At 37.6% G+C, this 22,458-nt stretch overlaps 1 protein-coding gene across 3 annotated transcripts in view; it reads right to left on the reverse strand.

Moving 5' to 3' along the window:
• LOC143020653 (late secretory pathway protein AVL9 homolog) overlaps nt 1–22,458 on the reverse strand; it is a 123,869-nt gene that overhangs the window by 88,795 nt on the left and 12,616 nt on the right. For all 3 annotated transcript variants that reach the window (XM_076177172.1, XM_076177181.1, XM_076177190.1), the window contains exons 2-4: nt 7,236–7,433; nt 6,523–6,615; nt 6,299–6,419 (exon numbers count right to left, since the gene is read on the reverse strand). In XM_076177172.1, coding sequence (XP_076033287.1) covers nt 6,299–6,419; nt 6,523–6,615; nt 7,236–7,433 — 412 coding nt within the window. The remainder of the gene's footprint in view (nt 1–6,298; nt 6,420–6,522; nt 6,616–7,235; nt 7,434–22,458) is intronic.

The following is a 22,458-nucleotide window of genomic DNA, read 5'->3' on the forward strand; positions in this document are numbered from 1 at the left end:
TGGAGGGGTGTGGAGTGTATTCAGGGATGGAATGGGTGGAAATGATTTTATGCCTTTTCCTTTTTGGCTACCTCCCTTGTATGGGGGAAAAAGCTTTGGTATATGTATTGTATGTACATATTTGTTCACTCCATCATTATAAATTTCTTTTAGCATATTCTATTTCTCTTCCATCTTTGTTTCTTCATTTAGGAATTTATCCCAGTTTGCATTTTGAAAGAATTTTTTTAGTTCCTCAAAATGATTTTTGTTGTACATTAGTCTTCCTTTTCTATGTTTCTCATTTCTTCATTAGTCCATTTGCTCTTTTAGTTGGAATTCTATTAGTACATGGTCACTCTTCCCTATTGGAGTTTTGTAATCAATTCTGTCCATAATTTCAGGTTCTGACATAAGTATTAAATCTAGTCTCAATGGTTCCTCATTGTTTCTGTACCTGTATTTTCTTTTATTCATCAAGTCATTGTGTATTTAATGGTCATATCAAGTACTATGCTTCCCCAGAGGTCTTCTCCACCCTTCACTGTCATTTCTTCCCAACATATCTCTTTTGAATTAAAATCACCCATAATTACTATATTTCCTCTTTCTTTCAGTATATTAATTAGTTCATATTTTGTATCTTCCAACAGTTTGGAATGATCGCTTTCTGTGCAGGGCTGTGTTTTGGGGGGCACATACACTACTACAAATTTTCTACTTTTCGTGTAATTGCCTTCAACTTTTATCGTAATTGATTCTACATTATTTTTTCCTTGTTATCTTTGTCACATTTAAGTCTTTCCTAGTCAAAAATAATACTCCCCACCCTGTTTTTCCTTTCTATTCTTCATCCAACAGTTGTATAGACCTTGCCCACAGTATTTGGTGGTATAGGACTTTTTAATTTAGTTTCTACAATTCCCATTATGTCTGGTTTTTCTAATGCCAGATAGTCATTTAATTCATTCAGTCCTGAAATCCTTCCATCTATGTTGGTATAGGCTATCTTTATTTTTTTTTCTCTCTACTTTGTATCCTTTTTCTTGATATACCATTTTCTCAGCCTGAGAAGTCCATCACTCAAAAAAAAAAAAAAAAAAAAAAAAAAAAAAAAAAAAAAAAAAAAATCTTTTCAGTCTCAGTTCTCTCCATTTTTTTTCATTTGCTTCCTACAAAGGATTACAAAGGCGGAGCATGCCGACAGGAGACCTTTTGGTCCATATCTAGATCGGATGTGAAAAAAATCATAATAAAATAATAAAAACTACAATAATGTAAATAATAAATAAAATACATAAATAAATGCATAAGTATAGTTAGATAATAAACAAACATGTAAATAGTAAATAATAATAAATTGACATATAACTAATAACAAATGAAAATCAAAAAGACAAATGATAAAACAAAAACAATATAAAATAAATTATAATCATTACAGCATCTTGCTTAGGTGTTTATCTAAATGATTCTTAAAGCTTCGAAATGAACTACATTGCACTACCTGTGCAGGAAGTTTATTCCATTTATTAACTACAAGGTTGGCAAAGTTGATTCTACCTACTTCCAAATTGAATCTATTTCTGGACAGTTTGAGACCATTGTTTCTTGTCTGATTCTCATTCAATGTGAAAATTTTGTCACTTTTGATGTTGTCAATTCCCTTTAGAATTTTAAAGACTTGTATCAAGTCACCTCTGAGTCTACGCTTTTTTAGTGAAAACAGATTCATATGTTTTAGTCGATTTTCTCTTTTTCATCACTCATTTCTTTTTTTCATCCATACATTTTTGTAATGTTCACTATTTGCTAGTTTTGTTGTTTTAGATAGTACTTCCTCTGCTATCATTTAAGACCTAAGTTTTACTTTTTAGAGGCCTATATTGTTTTTCTTTTGAGTATTTTCCTATTCTACAAGTTTCTTCAATTTCTTTCTATTTTGTCCTTCCTCTTGAATCTCTTTCAGAATTTCTTTAGCGATCTCTTTCTCCTCTTTTTCTCTATGATATCTAGGAACATCATGTTTCTCTTTAATACTATAGAGTACAATGCATCTTCTTTTATCCACCATGTCTCTGACCAAATTTCCTTGGTCCTTAATTACCATTTCCTTAACATTTTCCTTGACTTGTTGCTCCACTATTTCTTTAAAAGATAATTTTTTACTTTCCTGTTCTACTTTCCACTGTTTCTTTATTTCTTGGAAATCATTTTCTTTGATCTTCTCTTCCACTTTCTCGGTCATTGTCTGTATTTGATCCTTCATTTCTTTCTTTAATACCTCATTTTTATTTATATCTTCATTTTTCAATCTTTCATTTTCTTTCTTGATCCTATTTTGTTCCTTTTTCAAATCATCTATCTCCTTGTTATTCTCTTCATTGTCTCTCCTTAGCAGGGCTTCCTCTTTGTACATTACTTTATACTCAATTTTGAGTTCAATTACTTCATAAGTCATTAATTTCTCTACTTCTCATTATATTCTTAAACCTGGGTTCTTTATTTCTATCCCTCTATGCATAATTCCACCCTCTCTGTCAAAACCGGAAAATAATTTTTTTTTCAAACCTTTGGTATGTCTTCGGGGTTTCATTCTGGCATGTCCTTTTGGGGGATCACCTCCAGAGGTGATTCCACCCTACTTACATCCAGGCATCTCTTTGTTGATTCTTTATCCCTTAAACTGCTGTCATTTTCTTGCATTTTTAGAGTAACTGACCAAGAAAAAAAATAATAAAGACACAAAGGCAGTTACATTTTTTGGTCACTCGTCATACACTTCTCCCTTCCCACTTTTTAGTAAACACAACTAGGGCCGGTTTCAAATTCATCTGTCAATGAAGCATTTCTTAGTGCTTAGGAGCTTCGGAGCTTCTTTTCATATGTCCTACTTCAACCGCTGCTGGAATGTAATAAAATGTTTTGGAAGGAAATTAAGAGAACATAAGAATAAAAGAATAAAGGAGACTGCAAGAGACCATAAGGCCTACACTAGGCAGCTCCGAATCCATCACCACCTGTCGTCCCCAACTATAAAGTTGTCTAAGAGGTGAATCAAGTAGAGAAGAAAAGGTAAAAGGTGCAGATGGAGAGATGATAATGGAAGACATGGCAGTAAGAGGAAGATGGGCAGAGCATTTTAGGGAGTTGCTAAATGTGAAGGAGGAGAGAGAGGGAAAGGTAGTTGCAGTGGGAAGCACTTAGGAAATGACACTGATGAATGAGGAAAATGGAGGAGAAATAAGGAAAGATGAGGTGAAAGCAGTTGTTAAAATGATAAGATCAGGTAAAGCACCTGATGGTGGACTGGTTGGTGAGGTTGTTTAATCTTTATTTAAAAGAGAGTAGAGTACCATAGGACTGGAAGAGTGCTTGTATAGTTCCACTTTACAAGGGAAAAGGGGACAAGTGTGAGTGTAGTAGTTTCAGAGGGATCTGTTTGTTGAATGTAGTTGGGACAGCTTATGGAGGGGTTTTGATTGAGAGGATTAGGAGAGGAACAGAGGGAGTAATTGGTGAGGAACAGTGTGGGTTTAGGACAGGTAGGGGTTGTGTGGATCAGGTTTTTGTGGTAAGGCAGATATATGAGAAAGCTTCAGGAAAAGATAAGGATGCTTTTTGGGGGCCTTTAGATATTTGGAAAAGGTATATCACAGGGAGGACAGAAAGACACTGTGGGAGGTATTGCAGATACATGGGATAGGAGGAAAGCTGTTAAGAGCAGTAAAGAGTTTTTATGAGAGAAGTAAAACCTCTGTTAGAATTAGAAATAGAGTGGTTTGAGGTAAAGGTGGGAATGCACAAGGGATGTGCTTTGTCACCTTGGTTGTTCAATTTATACATTGATGGGGTGGTGCAATAGGTAAATGCAAAAGTAATGGCCTGGGGACTGGATATGGTTAAAGAAAATGGAGAAATATGGGAGATGAGCCAAATTGCTGTTTGCTGATGACACTGCACTTGTAGCAGGATCAGAGGAGGGACTAAGGAAGTTAGTGACAGAGAATAGGAAGGTGTGCAAAAGAAGAAAGTTGAGGATAAATGTGGATAAAAGTAAGATGATGAGTTGTACAAGGGGAGAGGATGGCAGCAAATTGGAAGTATTAAGGGAGAGAGACTGAACAAAGTGCATAGCTTTAGATATTTGGGTGCAAATGTGGCAGGAAAGGGAGGAGTGGAGATAGATTGTAGATTGAGAGAAGCAAGTAAATGCCTTGGGGAATTAAAAAGTGTATTGAGATATTGACATTTGAGAATGGATGATAAGAGTAGATTATATGAAGGAGTGATTGTGCCACCAGCACTGTATGGGACAGAAATATGGAACATAAGAGAGGAAGAATTTACATGTGTATGAGATGAAATGTCAGAAAAGTATGGTAGGAGATTGCTGGTCTGGATATTGAGAAATGAGGTGGTGAGGGGGAGAGCAGTGTGGTAAGGGAGTTGGAACATAAGGTTGATGAGAATATTAGGATGGTTTGGACACATGGAAAGAATGAAGAAAGATTAATAACAGAGGTGTGGAAGGCAGAGGTGGAGGAAGTGAACACAAGGGGGCAACCAAAAATGAGATGGGTGGATGGGGTAAAAAGGACATTGGGGAAGAGGGGAATGTCTGTTGAGGAAGGAAGGGAGAAGACAGAACATAAGGGTGAGTGGAGAATGGTTGTGTATGAATGATGCTGTGATGCATGGAAGGGAATAGGTGGGGGATGGGGGGGGGGTAAGGGATTATGTGTGAATGATATTTTGACACACCCCATGGGGATTTCTCTCTATCTTCTCTTTTTCTACATGAGGAAATGATTAAATGAAGTGGCCTTGCTATAAGTGTGTTGTGCCTTGCTACATTGCTTCTGACCCAGGGCAGTGAGAAAGATGCAGGGATGACCCATCACCCAGGAGAAGCCAAGAAAAGAGGGAGGGAGGGGTGGTGAATGGGAGTTAAAATGTGTGGGGATGGAGTGGGTTGGGGTGGATTTGTGTTTTTGACTTTGGCTATCTCCCTTGTGAAGGGGAAAAAGCTGTTGGATATGTATGTAGATTTGAATTCACACATTGTTCAAGATTGGGCTATATCACCTTCTAAATTATTCCAAGTTTTTATACATATGAAAAACTGTAGTGGTAAGGATATAAACAAGACTGAGAAAACACATAGAGTAGCAACCAAAATGGTTCTCAGCCTTATAGATAAACTGTACCATGAGACACTAGAAGCACTGGACCTGCCATCATTAAAGGAACAAAGATGTTTAGATCAGTGAATGTGGTGGACAAAAATGACTAAGAGGATCTCTTGGTTTAGGACAGATGGACAATGGTCATGAGAACTAACTGAGAAAACCAAATGTCTGAAGGAAATATTTTTCCATAAATGTTCAAACTGGAACTATACATGAATCTAAAACTAGGCATGATAGAGAATAAGAGACAGGACACCATGAGTATAGTTCTTTTCCAGTAGACCACGATTAGGTAAATATATATGCACTCAGATCACAAAACAAGCACTCCGCAACAAACCTACAAATAAAATACTTCATCAAATTCCCCCATATACAACAGGGTCACGAAATTCAACAGGGTTTGGGTAGTTTTTGTGGCATCATAATGCAAATCACCTCCATCTTAACAGACAAACTGTCTACTAAAATGGAGGTGATTTGCATTTCAAAAAATTGTTTCAATGCCTCAAAAACCCCCTTAACTCTGTCAAAATTTGAACCCCAGTGTATCAGCCCAACTAAGAAATCACTCCTAAGACAAGTCAGAACTACATTCAGGTCACCGGCCTACGTTACAACAGTGCCAACGCAGAATTGACCTAGCAACAGACTCCCAACTGCCCCACATGCAACCACCACACTGAAGATACTGAGAATTTTAATCTATACTGCTCTACACTCACCATTTCCAGTCAACAATGCAAAATCTCTTCCCTGAGTAACTTATGGTGGCTGTGGCTGGTTACCTGCAAGAGAGACTTGGGGCAACAGATTGACTGACAGAAGAAAATATCTACCAAGTTATTACTGAACTATATATAGTAACACATCCACCAATGATAGAAAAATAAATATATTCAATAATAATAATTTCCCAGTTTCAAGTCCATCTTTCTATAGAGTAATGCTAATAAGTCTACAACTGAGGGATTACATAATGTGTGGGTTGAAAAAAAGTCAATCAAACTTTAACTACAGAATAGTACTAAAACTTTATGCAAACATATTCAAAGTGCACTCTATGAATCAAGACATATGTATAAAAAGCAATTCTTAGGATAGTACTATTGTAGCAAGAGGCTTACCATGTAAAAGTTTGTCCTTCCAATTCGCATTATTGAGATCATGGTAGAGTCCTTTCAGATCTTGTACATCTGAAAAATCTGCTCCTTTAAAGTAAACTTTCGTTGTCACTTGAAGCCGTTCCTTGAAGCACAATGAAAAATAATTATAAATTCTTATTGTATTACTAATACATTAATATCTGCCAATCTAATACACCATGTGATTAACCATGATTCAAGCTCACCTGTATATAACCATATATGGGAAGTGTGCTGAGAACACAAACCGATTTTTGTACCGTATTTCTTGTAATATCTGCAGTTTTGTTGGCAACTTTCTGAAAAATATAGAATATTCACACATGATGCATATTCCAACTTAATAAATCATAAATTAATCAACCCATTGCTTTGGTTCCTCTTGTACAAGATCTGCCAGTTCAGCTCCAAAAGCAAGTTCAGAGTATGGGCACACTATATTAAATTCCTATCTTCCAAAAAGTACATTATAAGAAGGCATCTTCCAAGCACTCTCTGGGAGGGGAAGTTTTGTGATATTAAACCAAATCTTATAAGGGAGAGAGGGCCTTTTGTATATACATACGTGTATGTCTGTATGTATGTGTGTGTACTTGTAATGATGGACATCAGATAGTAGTGGTCCTGTAAGATAGATTACAAAGTTATCTCCCCACTACCCATTTTCAAAACTTGTCAACCTCTCACCTCCACCTGGTGGTACAACCACTAGGAACTCACTCTTGGTCTCAGTACCAGACCCAAGATTCCTACAAAGGGTGCTTATTTCAGTGTCTAAAGGAATCTTACTGCTCTACATCCTGTGGACCACAGGTCTCCTGCAGGAGAGAGCCAGGGCAATGGACTAAGTGAGTGACATCAAAATAACAAATAATCTAAGCATATCTGTTGTCCAAATCCATCTCACCGCCAAACTTACTTCTGCTTCAACTTGACGATAACAGGAGACACCGAAAACTGTCCTGTCCTTGTGCTTCAGATGTGGCAAGTGGAAGTAGACCACATCAGCTTCGTGATTGTGTGCCCCATCCGGAAGGCAAAGGGAGGGTAAGTGTCTCCACAGATGTGGAATGTCACTTTCATTGTTTGAGCATAACGGTGGATATGCAAAATCAACCTGCAATAAACCATGGTTATCTTAGGTTTTTAACTAATGAGGATTTACCAAATATATCATACACAAATGGAAATGCATGATAAAATGAAAAAGCTTTACTAATCTGCAACCCCTCCCCCACCATAAAAAAATTAATTAATCAGTTCCATGATAGTCCCATGAATTATTTTTAAAAACCACTTTAATTTTCTGGAAGTGCAATGCTGCATTTTATATTATATTAGGATATTCTATTTGAGGGGACCAATGATGGGTAAATGCAAGTAAGTCCTGCAAGACAGATGAATACAAATTCATCTTCATGCAAACCATCCTCAAAACCTACTTAAAGCCTTATCTCCATCTGCAGCCTGATGGAGGCCAACAATCAGTCTCTGGAGTGGGTTCAAAGTAGGGGTGTGCCGATTAATTGACATCGGCAAGAATTGGCATTTTTTGGTGAATCACCATTTTTTTAAAATTAAGGGATGCATTGGCATCGACAATATTTTGTCAATGCCAATGCCAATTCAGTAATTCACCTATTATTCATCGTTCTGGAGGTTATATAGGGCCATGCAGCATATTATACTATATGAGAGACCACTACCAAATAATCATAGCTTTATTTTATTTTCATATAACATCACAAAGGTAGGGAATGAAGTGGCTAGGAATATGCTATGGTAGTGGTAAACCTACACTGCTGTCTAGTGCCATAACACATGTTTCAAAAATATCATGCAGGTGATAAAACCTGCAGACATGAGGACATACGATCAGAGAAACTGAAAATAGCAACACATGTCGGAGTAAATGTTAGAGCAAATTATATAACTTTTTAATTTTTTGTATTTCTTATATAAAATTAAACTATTTTTTTTTCTATTTATCTTTTTAAACAGCAAAATTTCTACAACATTGAGAAATTAAGCGAGAGTAATATGGGAGTAAATTGTCCAGGCTTCTATGGACTGTGTTATAAGTGCATAATATTGGCGGACAGATTTACTCCCACTTACTCCACAGCAATTTATAGCCAAACAAAAAAAATTATATTTTTTTCATGTATTTTGACAAGTAAATACATAACAATACATCTTTCTGCTTTTTGATAATGACAGCTATAACTCTGACTTATGTTTAGATGATTTGCTGTCAAATTTACAATCACACAAGTCAAATTTGGACTAAGTGAAACTTCAAAGAAAAAAAAAAATTAAGATCTTCATCTGTTCTCACACTACATAGTGAAGTTGATAAATTTTGCTCCCTTCCACTGGAACCACGTGATTTGGATTCCTTGAGTTGGTGGAGAGACAACCACAACTCATATCTTGAACTTGGAAAAGTTGTCAACAAAATGCTGTGCTCTCCAACATCTTCACTGGAAAATGAATGCCTCTTCAGCATTGGTAGTAATGTCTACACCCCCAACCATAACCAGTTGACTCCAGAAACAGGGAAGAAATTGATACTGTTGAACTTCAATTTGTTAATGGGGTATTTGTGAGTAAATTTTGACGCCTTGGTATATGTATGTATGTATGTATTAACACACGGAATGTGGCAGTACTCAGGTGAGTCAGTATGTCGAAAAATAAAAAAAGTTTCATTGAGTTTTTTGTTCCTTTTTTGCATTTTATGCCCAGACACATCTTTTGAAATAAAATATATATAATTTTTGGCCTAATTAAGTTAGGATTAAGAAACTGATTAATAAATTTTACACTGTACATGTGTTTTATTAAAACCATGCAATTAAATCATTCAAGTTACTTGAAGTTAGTTATATCAAAATTTATGAAATAGGTAATTTTTAACCTCTTTTTCAACCAACAGAAAATAATACAATCATACATTGACAATCATAAAGTGGTCAATCAATAAGCACTTCATTAAGTTCATTCAATTATTAGGATCCAACAGCTCAACAACTGGCATGTATAAATCTACATAGATTATAAAACAAGTAAAAATCATAGTTTAATTACTTTATATTAAAACTGATATACCATAATTATAAGTGGAATCAGCATCGGTATTGGCATCAGCAACTAAGAGTGAATAGGAATTGGCACTGGCATCAGCATCGACAAAAAATTGAATCGGCACACCCCTAGTCCAAAGATTTCTTTTTATCAACTATTTCCTTTTCACATTAAATGAACTGACAAAAAAAAAAAAAAAAAATAGCATCAACTATCTTCTTACTATTTTAAGCCAGTAACTGAAACAGTCCCACATGAATACAAAATAGACAATAGTCAAATGTTTCCTCAGAAAGAAATCTATAGGTGGTCTCTTAAAATGACACTCACAGACACTAAACAACACACAACAAACTGGACCTGCTGCATACACACAAACTTTCAGCTAAAATATCCTATCACTAAATAAACACCCTCTATACATACTATATTAACAGCATCACAATCACACATACAGAACTGATCAATTTTTCACACAAAAATACCACTAATTTTGTACAAATTCAATAGACCTGCACAAAAAATCACATGAAAACCATAATTACATAATTTTAAGCAAAAGCCTTCTACTCTTTTCACCCATCACATTACATCACACAAGCACAACTAACTGAATGCAACATAAAACTACACTAACAGCATACTACTCAAACACTTATAACAACCTATCACTTGTATCACACAATACACCCATACAAAAACACATTCACTCTCAGGCCACAAAACAAGCTCTTCAAAATTGACTGCCAAACTCTCCACTCCATCAAACAGCACCAAGACATCGGTCCCAGGGAAAAATCCCTCCCAAGGCAAGCAAGAACCACACAGGTCACTATCCACCACTGAGGCCAGCAAAGAATAGGCCTGGCCACACAAAAACCCAGATGCATTCATCATGTAGAGGACACAGAACACCTCATCTTACAGTACCCCACCTTAGCTATACCAAAATCACAACACAATATTTCTTCCTTGAGTGACTCATGGGCCAGTCCAGTGCCTGTTGCTGGTTACTTGGAAACTGTACATCTCCAGCAAGAGAGACCTAAGGCAATGTATTGACTGAGTAGAATACATTAAAGTTGATACTCAAAATATTCACTCATTACTCTCCATGTCATAAAAGTCTTTGAGAAATTCAAGAAATAAAATATTTGCTAATATGGTTGGAAATATCTTACAGAACACAAGTCAGCACAACTTCAGGAAAGGGTAGACCCACAACACTGGTGGAGTATGGTGGTGCTCTCCAGTAACATGATTTTCTCCCCCATCTCTCCTGTATTTACCTATTTTTATTTTACAGGAAGGGAGCTATGCTTGTAGTGACCCATGTTTGTATCTTTCAGCATCTAGTCTATTCTTAAATTCTTGTATGGTTTTTGCACATATTATTGTTTTGTGCAATTTGTTCCAGATGCCCACCACTCTCTATGGGAAACTTTTTTTTTTTTTTTTTTTTTTAGATCTCTTCTATGACTACCCTTTTTGAGTTTCTTTTCATGTACTCTTGTTTTTCTTTTGTTCCACTTTATTAAATCTTCTCTGTCAAGGACTTCCATGCCTTTCAGGATTCTGTAAATTGCCAGTAGATTTCCTCTTTCTCTTCTTTGTTCCAGGGTTGGTAGTTCCAGTTTGGACAATCTTTGTTCGTATGTCAATTTTGAAAGTTTTGGTGCCATCTTTGTATTCTAATTTCTTTATATTCATTTTTGTGTTGGGTGTCCATAGTGTCGCAGCATACTCCAATCTTGGTCTTATCAGTGTGACTAATATTTTCTTTACCATTACCTCATCCAAGTAGTTAAAGGCCACCTTTATTGATTTTAGTAAATTGTAGGTTTCTCTGACTATTTTGTTAATATGTTTGTCTGGTGTCATGTTTTTGTTAATAATTACTCCTAGGTCCTTTTCCGAGCTAACTTTTTTACTTCCTTTGTACCAATTTTATATTGCCCTGATATTCTATTTTTACTTTTTCCAAACTCCATTATACTACATTTCTTCATGCTGAAGTTTACTTCCCACTTTTGGCTACATTCCCAGACATTGTCCAGGTCTCTCTGTAGTGATTCACAGTCTTTTTCTGTACTTACTTTCTTTAGTAGTTTTGCGTCATCTCCAAAGAAGTTCATATAACATTCCACGTCTTCATCCATGTCATTTATATATATGGCAAACATTACCAGAGCTAATAAAGAACCTTATGGGCCTCCACTTGTCATTTCCTCCCAGGTTGAGGTTTTGTATCTAAGTACCATCCTCATTTTTCCCCCTTTCAAGAAATCTTCCATCCATTTCAATAACTTTCCTCCTGTTATTTCAAGTTTACTTGGTAGCTTTTTGTGTGGTACTTTATCAAATGCCTTTTGTAAATCTAGGAAAGCACAATCAGCCCATCCATCTCTTTCTTGAATTATGCCTATTAGCCTCAAGTAAAAACAAATCAAGTTAGTAGCACGTGATCTTTCTTGTCTAAAGCCAAATTGTTTTGGATTCAGTATATTATTTTCTTCCCCTTTATCAATCGGTACAATATTTGCATTTTTCCAATCTTCTCCTTTATACATTGGTACAATATTTGCATTTTTCCAATCTTGTGATACCTTTCCTTCTTTGAGTGAGCAATCTATTATCTTATATATATTTTGTCCGTTAGTTCATCTACACATTCTTTTAGTATCCAATTTGCAATTCCATCTGGACCATGTGATTTTCTGACATCAAGGTTTATCATATGGTCCCTTAGTTCATCAAGGTTTATCATATGGCCCCTTAGTTCTTTGTATCACAATTATTTCTTTCATTGCCAGTGAGAGAACAGTGCACCGGTGGGTTGCTAGATTTTATGAGGAGGCCTAAGAAGACTTTGGATCGGGCCCACAATGTTTTGAAACGTACTTTGGAGTCTACTCCAAGAACCACAGCCAGGAAAATCAAGCAGGACAACCCAGACCTGTTTGGTGGTGTGTCTGTGAGGACAGTACGCCACCATATCAAGGACCTGAATTACAAGAGGTGCCGCCCTGTGAAGAAACCCATCACTGGCACCAATTTGCTGCACTATTTGCTTGGTTTGCAGGCCAGATTCCTTTAAAGCAATTACCTGAGCAACTGCTTCATGTGAATATTCCCTCCTAGAGGTCATATTATGGTCGTAGGGATGCCTGAGAGTGGTAAAAATGTGACGCATCAGAGAGAGAGAAAATTCTACAAGCACTCACCACAGCAATCCTCTTCCTACAACAGCTAGATGCACACTAACCGCCTTTTTGTGCTGCCAAGTGACTCAAGACTATCCTCCACTACACACAGCCCGGCCATCACTTTTGTCCAAATTCAGTACTCTCTCCCATGGGTATGGTTATAAAATGGGCAAAATTCTTGTCCTTCCGCCCCACCCAGCCATCACTTTTGTCTGGTACTATATATGTGCCCCTAAAAACAAAGGTTTGGTCTGATAGCAATCACTCAAAATTACTGGAAGGCACAAATAATGAATTATCCAGGATACTGACAGGTGGAGGAAACATAGTAATTATGGGTGACTTAAACGCAAAGGAAATAAATTGGGAAGAATTGACAATAAAAGGTGGAGAGGAACTCTACGACAACATTCTACTGGATTTGACCACTGATTATACATTGACTCAATCGGTCAAGGAAAACATTATATATAGAAACAATGAAGAACCATCGAGACTAGACTTGATATTCACTTCAGAGCCTGAAATTGTGGACAAAATTAATTATAAGACACCAATGGGGAAGAGTGACCACATAATAACAGAGTTCAAACTCAAGGAACAAAACAAAGAAGAAATGAGAAACACAGAAAAGGAAGATTAATGTACAACAAAACTGACTTTGTAAAACTTAAGAATTTTTTTCAAAACACTAACTGGGAAAAATGTTCAAATAATGAAACAAAGATGGAAGAGAAATGGAACATATTTAACCCTTTCCATACGGTGATGCCTACGTAGGCGTCATGAGGAGCAAGTGGGTACGCGAGGATGCCGATGTCGGTGTCTTGATTAAATATATTGTAGTTGTACCTGCGTGACCCCCATACTCTGTAAACTGGCTTCATCATATTTTCTATGGTTATCAAAATTCATGGGTGAAAGAGAGAATGATCGATACAGCCGTGACTTTATTTTTTATAATGCATTATGAAACAACATTGTACGTCTGGCAGCTAATGCTGCCCGCGAGATTTTGACCCGGAGTGAAGTGGTTAAGGAAAAATACAAGGAGGGAACAGATAAATATATACCTAGGAAGAAACAAAAAAGGGTTTACATAAAGTATTGGTATAACAAAAAGTGTAGTGATGCTAAAGATAGAAGAAACAAAGCCTGGAAAAGATGGAAAAAAGACAAAAAAATTAACAAATAGCAAACATACATCAAACTGAGAAATGAATGTGTTGATATACGTAGAGAGGGAAAAAGAAACTACGAAAAAGATATAATAGACAAATGCAAAGACCAACCCAAACTATTTTACAGATATGTAAATGACAAACTAAAAGATAAACATGAAACAGTGAAACTGCATGAAGGAAACAAAGAATATACAGAAGATGTAGAAATGGCTGAGGTAATGACCAGGCATTTTATTTTAGGTCTGTATTTACAATTAAAACCTCACAAATTTGGGATGAAGGACAGTGAGAAGGATCTCCTAAAATGAAAGAAATAAGAGTGATACAGAAAGAAATAAGGAACCAAATAAAAAATCTTGACATCAGAAAGTCATATGGCCCCAATGGAATAGCAAACTGAATACAGAAAGAATGTATAGATACTTACAAAATACACAAGATAAGTGACTTCTCACTCAAAGAAGGAAAAGTAGCACAGGATTGGACAAATGCAAATATTGTACCAATATATAAATGAGACAAAGTAAATCCAACAAATTATAGACCAGTATCCCTTACAAGCACAACTGCAAAAATATGCAAAAAAGTTATTAAAAATTAATGGATTAAACATTGGAAGAGAAAAATATACTAAACCCTAAACAATATGGATTTAGAGGTGAAAGATCATGTACTACAAACTTAGTATGCTTTTACTCAAGATTAATAGAAATAATACAAAAAAGACACAGATAGGCAGATCATGCTTTCTTAGACTTACAAATGGCTTCTGACAAAGTACCACACAAAAATCTATGAAAAATTGAAACAAGTGGAATACAAGGAAAATTATTGGAATGGATGAAAGATTTCTTCAACGGAAGAAAAATGAGGCTGGTACTTAGAGGCAAGAACTCAAATTGGGAAGATATGATAAGCAGAGTCCCCCAAGGCTCTGTATTGGCTCCAATAATGTTTGCTATTTATATAAATGACATGGATGAAAGCGTGGAATGTTATATGAACATCTTTGCAGATGATACGAAACTATTAAAGTGAATAAGCACATAGGAAGATTGCAAATCTTTTAAAGAAAACCTGGACAAAGTTTGGAAATGGACTCAAAAGAGCGAAGTGTATAATGGAATTTGGAAAAAGCAAAAATAGAATCTCGGGTCAATACAACATTGGTACAAAGGAAGTAAAAAAGTAAACGCAAAAAGGAACCTAGGAGTAACAATCTCTAACGACATGACACTAGACAAACATGTCAACAAATTAGTCAGAGAAACCTTTAACTTGTTAAGATAAATGAAAGTGGCCTTTGATTACATGGATGAAGAGATGGTAAAGAAAATACTAGTTACACTGATAAGACCAAAATTGGAATACACAGCATCTCTATGGACACCTAGTGCCAAAAAAACATTAAAAAAAAATTGAAAGAATTCAATGACAAAGATGGCACCAACAATTTGGAATTTGACATACGAATAAAGATTGGAAAACTAAATTTACCAACCCTAGAACAAAGAAGAGAAAGAGGTGATTTGATAACTATTTACAGAATTATGAAAAGAAAAGGAGTGCAAGAAGCTGAGAGAGGAGTGGGAGGGAGTGAAGGATAGAGTAGAGCTAGGAGTGGAGGAGGAATGGGGATGGTTCAAGGAGGGAGTCACAAAGTGTGCAAAGATGGTGTGTGGAACAAGAAGGATGGGAGGAAATGGGAGGAAATAGAAGGAAGGGAAGTGAATGGTGGGATGAGGAAACAAAGAAGGGTGTAGAAGAGAAGAAGCGAGCTTTCACAGATTGGTTACAAAATAGGACGAGGGAGTCATATGAGAGGTACAAAGAAAAGAGAAAAGAAGTAAAGCACAAGGTAAAGGAGGCAAAGAGGAGAGCAGATGTGAAATGGGGTAAGAGTATGACAGAAAATTTTGAAAGTTATAAAAAGATGTTTTGGAAAGAAATTAAAAGAGGAAGAGAAGGCAAATCAAGTAGAGAAGAAAAGGTAAAAGGTGCAGATGGAGAGATGATAATGGAAGAGAAGGCAGTAAGAGGAAGATGGGCAGAGTATTTTAGGGAGTTGCTTAACCTCTTCACTACGGGGCACATCGCACATCTGGCAGCATTAGCTGCCCGACATGCGATGTTGCGTCATAGTAATCGCATTATAAAAAATAAAGTCAGTGCTCAATCGTTCGTTCTCTTTCACCCGTGTATTTTGATAACCATAGAAAACTGATGAAGCCAGTTTAGAGAGAATGAAAATTACATAGGTACGACTACAACAAATATAATCAAGATGGCGATGTCAGCAACATCGAGTACCCACTTGCTCCTCATGCCGCCTACGTAGGCGTCACCATATGGAAGTGGTTAATGTGAAGGAGGATAGGGAGGGAAAGATAGCTGCAGTGGGAAGTACTAAGAAAATGACCGTCATGAGTGAGGAAATGGAGGAGAAATAAAGAAGGATGAAGTGAAGGCAGTTGTTAACCACTTCAGTACGGAACTTAAATCTCGCGGGCAGCAGCCAATGCCAGCCGTACGACGTGTCGTAATAATACTCGCATCATAAAATATAGTCACCGCTTATATCGATCGTTCTCTCTTTCACCCGCGAATTTTGAAAACCACAGAGAATGGGATTCAGGGCACATTTGAGAGAATGTAAAAACACAGGGGCGACTACAATAAATATAATCAAGACGCCGATATGGCAGCGTCGCGAATCCACTTGCTCCTCATGACGCCTACGTGTGCGGCACCGTATGGAAGGGGTTAAGATGATGAGAGTAGGTAAGGCACCTGGGTTGGATGGATGTCATGCAGAATGTCTAAAAAAAGGAGGTACAGTGATGGTGGACTGACTGGTGAGGTTATTTAATGTTTGTTTAAGAGAGGGTAGAGTGCTGGAGGACTGGAGGACTGGAGGAGTGCCTGTATAGTTCCACTCTGCAAGGGAAAAGGGGATAAGTGTGAATGCAGTAGTTTCAGAGGGATTAGCTTGTTGAGTGTAGTTGGGGGGGCTTATGGGAGGATCTTGATTGAGAGGATTAGGAGAGGAACAGAGGGAGTAATTGGTGAGGAACAGTGTGGATTTAGAACAGATAGAGGTTGCGCAGATCAGATTTTTGTGGTAAGACAGATATGTGAGAAAGCTATAGGGAAAGGTAAGGATGTTTTTTGGGCTTTTATGAATCTCGAAAAGGCTTATGACAGGGTAGACAGGAAGGCACTGTGGGAGGTATTGCAGATATACAGGATTTAATGAGGAAGGAGATGACAACCTCCCCTGATTAACAAGTCTAGAAGAAAAACTAACAAAAATGAATGAATCACAGGAGGTTAGGTTTAGCCAACTTGCACTACTTACACAAATTTGATAAATTGAAAGAACTAAAGAACTAAAACCTAAATAAAGAAATAGAAGAATAAAAAAGACAGTTAAAAGAAGTAAAGGATGAGAATGAGAATGATGAATTAAAGAGGAATAATAAAGAAAATAAAGAGTCCATAGCAAAAAAGGTAAGTGGTTCCAAAAAGGTTCAGGAGGATAGCAAAATTGAATTTAGAGATATAGTGAAACAACAGATGAAAGGTCCTGGAGCCGCAGCGTCTACGTCGTGGGACCACCCCCCAACCCCAAGAGTTGGGGGCCAAACGGCGGCAACCAGCCCTGGCCACCGGCTCTACACAGGTGGCACCGATCCCCAAGAGGAGCTACGACTGCCTTGGGGAGTACCACAATCCTTTTTCTCAACATGCAATATTATGTTTTTTCTGCACCGAGGGGTGATTTTCTGGTGATCACCCCTCTACTTCTACTTTTAGCCGGAGATGTAGAGAGCAATCCTGGGCCCACCACAAAATACACATGCCCAACATGCTCTAAACCCATTACTTCGAGCAGACAGACAAAGGGCTCAGTTCAGTGCAATATGTGCAAAAACTGGGCCCACCTCACTTGTACAACACTTGCTGACACAAACCAATACACAGAGACTTGGACATGTTCTACCAGCCCTCCAGTAACCCCCACTCCCACCTCCCTTACCCACTCCCAATTTCCCTTTGCCCTTATCCCCAATCAGTACTCCCCTTCCTTTGTCCCCAATCTCTCCTTTCCCCCCTCTAACCCAGATCCTATACCTTCCCCATTAACACCCCAACCTCAACCCCAAACGGTAACATACAACACATACAGAACACACAACATCAACATATTACAACACAACATTGACGGTATTAACACGAAAAAACATGAACTCGAACACTTTCTTAAACAAAACACCATACACATTGCAATTATACAAGAAACAAAACTAAGACATTCACACAAAACACCATCATTTCATAATTACACCACCATCAGACAAGACCGGACCGACAGCAATGGCGGTGGACTCATCACCCTGATCCACCACTCCATCTGTTTTGTGGACACAAGTGCCACAACCAAAATTCTCCTCCCTACCACAGATAACACTACAGAAATCCAATCCATTCGAATCCGCACAGGCAACAAATCAACACTGACAATAGTTAACATGTACATTCCCCCCCAATCATCCCCCACAGTTCCAAACGCCTTCAGACCTCAATTTAGCCAACTAGCCTCAATCCCCAACCTGATCATGGGTGGTGACTTCAACGCCAAGTCGTCTGCCTGGTATGTCGACAACCCTGACACAGACAGCGGGCTTGATATACAGACTCAGTTTGACTCACTGACTATCATGAACAACACACATAATCATACACATATCCCACACCAAGCCCTCTACACTCCCTCCTCTCCTGATATCACCTTCTGCTACCCCTGCCTAACCCCAACAACATCATGGAGAGTGGTCGGAACCCTTGGTTCTGACCACCTTCCAATCATCATCACCACCAAAACAAGATGCACCCCAGTTGGCCACAGACACACATACACCAATTACAAGAGAGCTAACTGGGAAGCTTTTTGAAGAGACAGAACAACATTTTGAAACACTTAACAGTACACCAATCACAAACATAAACAATGCTGTGCACACTTTTAATACAATCATACAAAATGCAAACAAGAGATACATCCCTAGAGGCAACAGAAAATCACACAACCCCAACTTCACACCAGAAATCCAAGGCCTCATCAGACAACGAGACACACTTAAACACAATACCCCCACACCTATCCCTCAAAACATAGCAGACCAAATACAAACACTAAACACTGTGATTGCCAATAAAATACATGAACAAAAAAACACAAAATTGGCAAAACTTTATCAATACACTTGATCACAAAACAAACACCAGCAAATTGTACAAAACACTCAACAGCATTACACTATCCAACAGTAACACAACACGCTCTCATGCAGCAATAATCACAACAACAGACAATCTACCCTCAAACAGACAACAAGCAAACACACCCATAAATCATTTTGCACAGACAAGCCATCTCACTTCTCACCCTGACGACCGACGCACTATTCGACGTAAGAAAGACTTTCCCACAGACTCAGACTATACACCCTTCATAGGCAGTCAGACAAAACACATAATACATAATCTCAAGCACTCATCCGCCTGTGGCCCTGATAACATAAGTAACATCCACCTAAAACACATTGGACCACAAGGTATACATGCACTCACAAACATTGAAACAACAGCTATTCACACAACACTATACCCGACATCTGGAAGCATGGTAAAATAATCACAATTCCAAAACCGAACAAAGACCCACCAATCCCAACATCGCACCGCCCAATCACACTTCTCTGCACCCCCTCTAAAGTCATTGAACGCCTAATACTTCAACTTGTCACACCACATATTCCCCTTGCTGACTCACATCACGGTTTTAGGCCACTACACTCCACAAACACTCTTCTGATAAACCTCACACGAAGAATTTAAGATGGCATTAATTCAGATAGGCCCCACCACAGAACACTTCTTATAACATTAGACATTAGTAAAGCTTTTGATGCTATCCCCCGCCACAACCTAACAAATAAAATATATAACACAGACATGCACAATAACACCAAAAGATGGCTGGCCAATTATCTGGCAGGTAGGAATGCTTACGTGTCATATAATGGCCAATCATCGCACATCAGAAACATTAAGAATGGAGTACCACAGGGCTCTGTTCTATCCCCCATGCTCTTTAATCTATACATGCATGACTTACCCACACCAGACACCTCAGAAATACAAATCTCTTCCTATGCAGACAACATAACAATTACATGCACACATCGTAACACAGACAAAGCTGCAGAAATAATCCAGCCATACCTTGATACACTCAACACATGGTTCATCACAGACTCAAAATAGCTCCAACCAAATCTACAGCAACACTTCTCACCAACTGGACAAAAGAACACAAATACATACCTCATCTCTACATCAACAACACTAATACCACACACAAACACACCGAAAATTCTTGGTGTAACATACGATACATCCATGTCTTTCAAACAACACATCACAAACATAAAAAACAAATGCACACCTAGACTTAACGCACTTAAGTCAATCACTGGAACAACATTTGGACAAAACAAAGAAACTAATACAACAATATACAAACAATGCATACGCTCAGTGATGAATTATGTGAGTCCTGCATGGGCTCCTAATCTCAGTGAGACACACCACAACACCCTTCAAATCATACAAAACAAAGCCCTAAAAACAATTACAGGCTGCACAAATACAACACCTACAGACCATTTACACCATGAAACAAAAGTCCTCAAAGTCAAGGACCACCTCGACATGAGAGGCACACAAACACATCACACCCACTACACTACATAGCAAAACACCCACACACACCAAGAAACATTAAAACAACACCCAAAGACCTGTATCACACACAAATACTCTCTTCTCTTCCTCCACAACCACCAAATACCAGCCTCCGGAAACATATTCATAATCATATCACTCACCGCTCAATTAACACACTGAAAGACAACACACTGCTGCATGCCAGACCCCCCTGATATCCACCCTTCTGAATCCTCTCTCCCACGAAAGGACAGAGTCCACCTGGCCAGACTGCGGTGCGGCCACCACCCAGCACTTCTAAGCTACCATAAGAGGCTGGATGACCACATTGTGAACAGCTGCCCAGGATGTAACACTTCACCCCATACCATACAACACATAATGGAAGACTGCATTATACACAATCATGCACGCAAACAACACAACATACACTCTATAAAGGATTTGTGGGAAAACCCAGTTTCGGCTGTGGCATTCCTTGGGGAGACGGGACTGCTCAGACAGACAGTCTACGGAACGACAACAACAACAGATGAAAGAACACACTAAGGACACATTTATTAAAGTGATGAGAGAGGAGAATATAGTAAGAGACTTAGCATATAAGAAATGTATAATTATATTAGGAATGGAAGAGAAACATAATCCAAATAGGACTACAAGAGAAAGAGATGAGAAAGAATGAACAAGGTACTAAAAATATTTCAAGAAGGTGAACAGGAAATAGGGAAAGAAATTGAAGAAATATATAGACTGCGGAAATACAGTATAGACAAGACAAGACCAATTAAGGTTAAATTCAGGTCAGAAATGACAGCAGAGAATGTCTTATCAAAAACAGGAAAACTAACAGAAAGTGATCAGTAAAAACAGGTATGGATAAAAAGGAAAGAGAGGAAGAGAAAACAAAAAGAATTGAAGCTAAGGAAAAAATGAGAACAGAACAGTCAAACAAAGAGAAATTCTATAGGAGAGTAGTGGATATGAAAGTGAGGAAATGGTTCATAGGAGAGAAAAACAGAAGGGAAACAGAAAACAGGATGGAGGTAGCAGAAAATTAAAAGTGTCCTTCACAAATATAGATCGTTTAATAACAGGCTTGAGTGAACTGAATGATTACCTGATGGGAAAGGAACCTGACATAATGAGAATTATGGAGACAAAATTGAAAGGTCCATTACCACCCAACAGTGTAGGACATGGTGTATATAATTATTGGATTAGAAAAAGAGAAGTAAAACAAGGTGGTGGAGTTACATTCCTGCCTAAGAAGGATATAAATGTGAGGAATGTTACACATGGAAAGAATAAAGTGGAGATGATTATGATGGAAATAGAGGACAGGGACAAGAAGAGCAGAAAGTTTGTGGTAAATTATGTGCCTCCTAAAACAAATTTGTGGGAAGTGAGAGAACACAAGAATATGTTAGATGACACAACGATAACACAAAATAAGATAATGGAAGATGGAGGAAGAATAGTTATAATGGGTGACTTTAATTACAAAAGAAATATGCTGGGAAGAGATGATAGTGAAGGGTGGAGACGATCTATAGGGAAATGTACTACTTGATATGATTATAGAACATACAATGACACAATGGATACAAGAGAATACTAGGTATAGAAATGAGGAAGAACCAATGAGACTAGGCCTAATAATCACATCAGAACCTGAAATAGTGGACAAGATTGAATATAAGACACCAAAAAGTAAAATGACTATATATTAGTTGAACTGGAATTAAATGAAGAAAAATACATGGAAAAAAAAATTATATATATATATATATATATATATATATATATATATATATATATATATATATATATATATATATATATATATATATATAGAAAGGGAGGAATGATG

This window comes from Oratosquilla oratoria, chromosome 3 (genome assembly GCF_046742065.1).
Source record: "Oratosquilla oratoria isolate Oo_2021 chromosome 3, ASM4674206v1, whole genome shotgun sequence".
Lineage (NCBI taxonomy): Eukaryota > Metazoa > Arthropoda > Malacostraca > Stomatopoda > Squillidae > Oratosquilla > Oratosquilla oratoria.